The 6,236-nt window shown below is 52.7% G+C and overlaps 1 protein-coding gene across 1 annotated transcript in view; it reads right to left on the reverse strand.

Moving 5' to 3' along the window:
- RPH3A (rabphilin 3A) overlaps positions 1-6,236 on the reverse strand; it is a 134,762-nt gene that overhangs the window by 100,182 nt on the left and 28,344 nt on the right. Inside the window, exons 2-3 of the mRNA XM_015413214.1 lie at positions 5,379-5,474; positions 66-324 (exon numbers count right to left, since the gene is read on the reverse strand). Coding sequence (XP_015268700.1) covers positions 66-324; positions 5,379-5,455 — 336 coding nt within the window. The 5' untranslated portion in view covers positions 5,456-5,474. The remainder of the gene's footprint in view (positions 1-65; positions 325-5,378; positions 5,475-6,236) is intronic.

Below are 6,236 nucleotides of genomic sequence, written 5' to 3' on the forward strand. Positions count from 1 at the left end.
GGGCCCTGAGCTCGGAGGCGCACGGCCGGGCCCGCCGGGCCGTCGAGGAGGCCCTACAGAGCTACGCCGGCAAGGGCGTCGCCACGTGGAGCGTTCAAAAGATGCTGAAAGAGTTGATGGACCGGGTGGACCAAGACGGCGTTCAGAGGCCGGACTACGCCCTCCGGTCGGCAGGCGCCCGCATCGTCCACGCCAGGACCTCTAGGAGCTACCGCCACGAGGGGGGAAGCTACTTCTGGGGGCCCATCCAGGTGCTCCCCTTTGTGAAATCGGCCGATGCTATTCTGCAGCCGGACCGCGCGCCGGGAAACTGCTGGCCTTTCCCTGGAGACCGGGGCGAAGCCATCGTCAAACTAGCCGCGGGAATCCACCCCACTGCTGTGACGATAGACCACATATCGAAGAACGTCTCCCCCACCGGAGAAATCTCTAGTGCGCCCAAAGAGTTTGCTGTTTATGGATTAAGAGACGCCAACGAGGAGGACGGGGCCTTCTTAGGGCGGTTTGTTTATGACGCTGAAGGAAATATGGTCCAGACTTTCAAACTGGAGGGGAACTCTTCTTCCGAAATTATCAGCTACGTGAAACTGAAAGTGCTAAGCAACTGGGGACACCCAAAATACACCTGCATCTATCGCTTCCGGGTCCACGGAGATTTAGGAAACGACTAAGCGTTCTGTGGCCGGGACCCTGTTGGGAGAGGTGCAGAGTGGCCACGCCAAACGGCAATGAATTTGCTGTGCTCTTTCCCGATTAAAAAGAGATGTGCCCCACTGGCCATGGGGGGGAAAAAGCACATACGTTATTTAAATTAATTTGGAGTTCCTTCCACCACCAAACTGAGGACTGACTTGCGACAGATGCAGGATGAAGGGTCAGAATTGACAGGAGCGATTCGGTTGAGGCCGAGGATGTCGGGGGCTCCCTGAAATTCTAGTGGCGCCTGCCACTCGATGCTCCCTCTAAGCTGTGGGGTCTTGTGAGCAAAAATCCTACTTGGCGAGCTACTGGAGTAAAGTTGCGAGCGAGCGATTTGGCTGCTGCATGAATCAGTTTGCTCTGGAGCCCTCCTTCTTGAGCTAAGGCAAAAATGCGCAATCCGGAGGCTAAAAAACGGCTAGCTCACACTAACTCAGCTTAGAGGGAACACTGCTGCCAATCGCTATCTGCTGGGGGAGCGCGAGTGCAGAGGAGTTGCCGAGGCCGCAGCCCCAGGGGCAAACCTCCCACCTCCTGGGAACCACAGCCCTCCTTTAAGCACTCGGGGCTAATTGCTAGTCAGCTCTCTGGCAGCTCTGGCTGGGAGAGGAGCAGGCGGGCGGATTGCCCGAGGCCTTCCCGCCTCCGACGGGTGGCTCAGACTGAGGGGGTGCAACCTGTCGGGGAGTCTTGATGTCAGGCGCCAGCTCAGCCCCCGAGTGTCATGCATCCTCCCCTGCCCAGGAGGATTCTGGACCTCTGCGTGGGCTCCTTCTGCACTGACTCACGGGGCCCCACGCCGGGCAGCTTGGAGGGCTGGAACAAGGAGAGACGAGGGGATAAAACTGCAACAGAGCTGAGTTTGCAAGGGGAGGAGTGATCTCACACACACACACACATATAGCTGTTCTCCTGTGTAGGTCGCATCCTGGGAATTGCCTTTCTGAGGATCTGAAGCTGGGTTGCCAAGCTCTGGGTTGGGGAATTCCTGGAGATTTGGGGAGTGAAGCCTGTGGAGGGCGGGGTTTGGGGAGAGGAGGGATCTCCGCAGGGTACGATGCCACAGAGTCCACCCTCCAAAGCAGCCACTTTCTACAGAGTTATGCTAATGTTATGCTAATGAGCTCCTGCACTTCTTTTTCTACAAAATGGCACCTGGTGACATGATCGAGGTTTATAAGATTATGCCTGGGACAGAGCAGGTCGGGAAAGAAGTCCTTTTCTCCCTTTCTCACACAGTACAAGAATTCCTGGGCACTCCATGAAATTGCTGAGCAATCGGTTTAGAATGGATACAAGGAAGTCCTTCTTCACCCAGAGAGTGATGAACACATGGAATTCACTGCCGCAGGAGGTGGTGGCGGCTACAAGCACGGACGGCTTCAAGAGGGAATTAGATGAGCATATGGAGCGGAAGTCCATCAGTGGCTATTAGCCACAGGGTATAGATAGGGACTCTCGGTCTGGGGCAAGAGATGCTCTGTCTTCTTGGTGCTTGGGGGCGGCAACAGTGGGAGGGCTTCTAGTGTCCCGGCCCCACTGCTGGACCTCCTGGTGGCATCTGGTCTTTCTGGCCACTGTGTGACACAGAGTGTTGGACTGGATGGGCCATTGGCCTGATCCAACATTGGCTTCTCTTAGGTTCTTATGAGATTAATTGTACTAGTGGGAGATCTCCAGGTGCCACCTGGAATTTGGCAACCCTAGTTGGAAGAGAGGAACACTGGGAAAACTCTGCCTTCTGTGCAGGCACAGCTGGATACCAGCTACTACGGGGCAGGATTGTACTTTCAGCCTCGCATATGGGATTACTTCCCATAGCGCGTTCACAGGAACCCACATTGATCTACCACCCAAAGAACACGTTTTCACATTTCTGGGCATGGGGCGAGGACAGAGGGTTGCCCGCCTCGAGGTAGCGGCTGGAGATCTCCCAGAATCACAACTGATCTTGAGTCTGTGAAGCTCAACCCCCCTGGAGAACGTGGTCTCTCTGGAGGGCAAGTGATTCTAGAGCCAGTTTGGTGTCGTGGTTAGGAGCGCGGACTGTAATCTCGGAGAACCGGGTTTGATTCCCCACTCCTCCACTTGCAGCTGCTGGATGACCTTGGGCAAGCCGTAGTTCTGATAAGAGCTGTTCTTGAAAAAGAGCAGTTCCTGTCAGTGCTCTCTCAGCCCCGCCTCCCTCACAAGGGTGTCTGTTGTGGGGAGGGGAAGGAGTTCGTAAGCCGCTCTGAGACACCTTCAGGTAGTGAAGGGCAGGGTATGAATCCAGTCTCTTCTTCTAGGTGAAGTCCCTCCCCATACTGCTCCTTCTAGAGGCACCACAGCTTTGGAGGGTGGATCCTACGGCATTCCACCCCTCTGAGGTCCGTCCCCTTCCCAGTCCCCACCCTCTTCCCTTCAAACTCCAGGAATTTCCCAAGCCAGAGTTGGCAACCTTAATTAGGTATCAGTTCCCTCCCGAAGTAGCCTCTCGGCTATGGTAGCCAACTTCCAAGTGGGTCCTCCTAGAGTTCTCCTTGGAATTACCGCTTATCGCCACAAAGCTAGTTGCAGAGGCAAGCTGGGTTGGCCAGCAGGAGAACCATTGGATTAGAGTCCAGAAGCACCTGAAGGACGGCCAAGACTGGGGGGGGGGGGCAAGATATATAGGATTCTGGATGAATCCCTCCCCGTGGTCCCCTTTCCACAGGCAGTGCCCCCCCCCATCTCCAGGAATTTCCCAGGCCAACGTTGGCAACCCTACTCACTGCCATCCAACCTCAGGAGCTTTCAATGCTTGCGTTCCCCCCCCCCCCCCCTCTTTCTCAGCTCCATCTCCTCCTGACTGATTGGTTCCTACTTTTCCCCTCCATTTTCCAAGGCCACAAGTGGTGCCTGCTCCCCGTAGAATCAGAGTCGTTTTATTGTATGTCGCCATAAGCCTTCACAATATCAAACACTCTCAGAGAGTTTGTGCATTAACATATGATTTTTAAAAAAATTCAACCTCTACAAAACGTATAAAACCTGTTAAAGCGACCTCAGTCTATAATATTTAAATCCAATCAGACCTTTTAAGAACACTCACTTAGAGAGCCAGTTTGGTGTAGTGCAGTGGTGGCGAACCTATGGCACGGGGGCCAGAGGTGGCACTCAAGAGCCCTCTCTGTGGGCACCACGCGTGCCATCGCCCCAGCCAGGCCCAAGCCACCATTAAAGAGTCGAATTCTCTGCCAAATAATTTTAAGTAAATGAAAGCATTTGGGATTGCTTTCCTTACTTTGTTTGGGCCATCTTAAGTTAATGTATGAGTTGTTTTTTCTAAAGTAAAACCTCAGTATTCAGGTTAAATTGCCGTGTTGGCACTTTGCGACAAATAAGTGGGTTTTGGGTCGCAGTTTGGGCACTCGGTCTCTAAAAGGCTCGCCATCACTGGTGTCGTGGTTAAGTGCGCAGACTCTAATCTGGGAGAACTGGGTTTGATTCCCCACTCCTCCACTTGCGCCTGCTGGATGACCTTGGACAAGCCATAGTTCTGGCAGAGCTGTTCTTGAAAAAGAGCAGTTTCTGTCGGAGCTCTCTCAGCCCCACCTACCTCACAGGGTGTCTGTTGTGGGGAGGGGAAGGGAAAGGAGTTTGTAAGCCGCTCTGAGACACCTTTGGGTAGTGAAGGGCGAGCTATAAATCCAATCTCTTCTCTTTCTCTCAAATGTTCTCTCAAGGGCAGTCCTCGAAAGAGCTCTCTCAGCCCCACCTACCTCACAGGGTGTCTGTTGTGGGGAGGGGAAGGGAAAGGAGTTTATAAGCCGCTCTGAGACACCTTTGGGTAGTGAAGGGCGGGCTATAAATCCAATCTCTTCTCTTTTTCTCAGCTGTTCTCTCAAGGGCAGTCCTCGAAAGAGCTCTCTCAGCCCCGCCTACCTCCCAGGGTGTCTGTTGAGGGGAGGGGAAGGGAAAGGAGTTTATAAGCCACTCTGAGACACCTTTGGGTAGTGAAGGGCGGGGTATAAATCCAACCTCTTCTCTTCTTTTAGTTGCAATGGCACTATTAGATTTCTTTGCTCTGATTTTTCACGCGGCCAAGGCAAAGAGAGCCAGTATTGAAGAGATAAAGGGGTCCTCATCTGAGAGCATAAAGGCCATCTTATCATCATCAGACAGGGGGTACAGGGCTGTCATTATCTTCGCTAAAAATGTGGCCCTAGGTTCTACGTATAACGGACAGGCCAGAATATAATGGGGAAGGTCTTCCACTGACTGCCCACATATGTCCACAGTACACCTTGCATGATTGTGCAGTACCTTGCATTAAAAAAAATGCCGCAGGAAAAGATCAGTTCTGTAGCCTGTATAAATTATGCAAATTAAGGAGATTGCGCATGATTTGGTCCGCTTCAAATCACCCTGGGAAAGGGCAAAGCACCGCCAGAATACAGAATCCCAACCCTGGAACTGCTTGGAAGCCTCTAGCTTCCAGGGTTTCATCCACCAGGCACTTCCTGGCATATCTTTACAACCTGAGGACTAGAAACTTCGTTTTTAAAAAAAATAAATAATCAAAGTTGGGATTCTCCAAAACCTGGATTCCAGACACAACAGACACCACCACATTTGTTGGGTTTCCTGTGCCCTGGCGTGACAACAACTATAGGAACCAGCCGCAGAGACAGAGCAAAGCCGGAGGTCCTCCTTACCCGGTTCGGTGGGCCATCTGCCGTTCGTTCTGGTACCTCCACTGGCCAGTGCTGCTACCAACCACCGTGTCAGTCATGGCTTAGCCTTGCAGCTACCTGTGGGGAAAAGGAGACAGAAGCATTAGGCAGTGACCAGGCGGATAAGGTGTCCGGGAGGAGGGAGAGGCGGGGATCAGAGAGAGGGATGAAGCCAGAGGCACGTGGCGAGAACACGACTCCTCTCCTTTGTCTCAAAGGTTTTTATGAGCGGGTGGCTCTTAGTGGGAATTAAGATTGCTGGGGAAAAGATCGACCACCTCAGATATGCAGACGATACCACGCTAATGGCAGAAAGTGAAGAGGACCTAAAGAGCCTCTTGCTCAGGGTGAAAGAGGAGAGCGCAAAAGTGGGCTTGAAGCTCAACATCAAAAAAACTAAGATCATGGCAGCCGGCCCCATCACTCCTTGGCAAATAGAAGATGCTGGGAAAGATTGAAGGTCAAAGAAGACGGGGACGGCAAAGGATGAGATGGTTAGACAGTGTCATAGATGCAACAAACATGAAGTTGAGCCAACTTCAGAGGACGGCGGAAGACAGGAGGGCCTGGCGTGATCTAGTCCATGGGGTCACGAACAGTCGGACTCGACTGTGCGACTGAACGACAAAACTCCTTAGAACGGCTTTTGAAGCAGCCAGTTAAAATAACTCATGTGCAGTCCACAGTGCCTCCAAATGTGGTTGTAGCCCCATATTGGCAGATGGGGGAGGTTAGGCGACACCCCAAGATAGCTTTCGACAAGAGCATCCGGGTTGCCCAGGAGTAATATTCTTGCCCCCCTTAACAACTTAGCAATGCCAAGCCATGCCCAAAGGGCAT

This window comes from Gekko japonicus, unplaced genomic scaffold (assembly GCF_001447785.1).
Source record: "Gekko japonicus isolate JY-2015 unplaced genomic scaffold, Gekko_japonicus_V1.1 scaffold10, whole genome shotgun sequence".
Lineage (NCBI taxonomy): Eukaryota > Metazoa > Chordata > Lepidosauria > Squamata > Gekkonidae > Gekko > Gekko japonicus.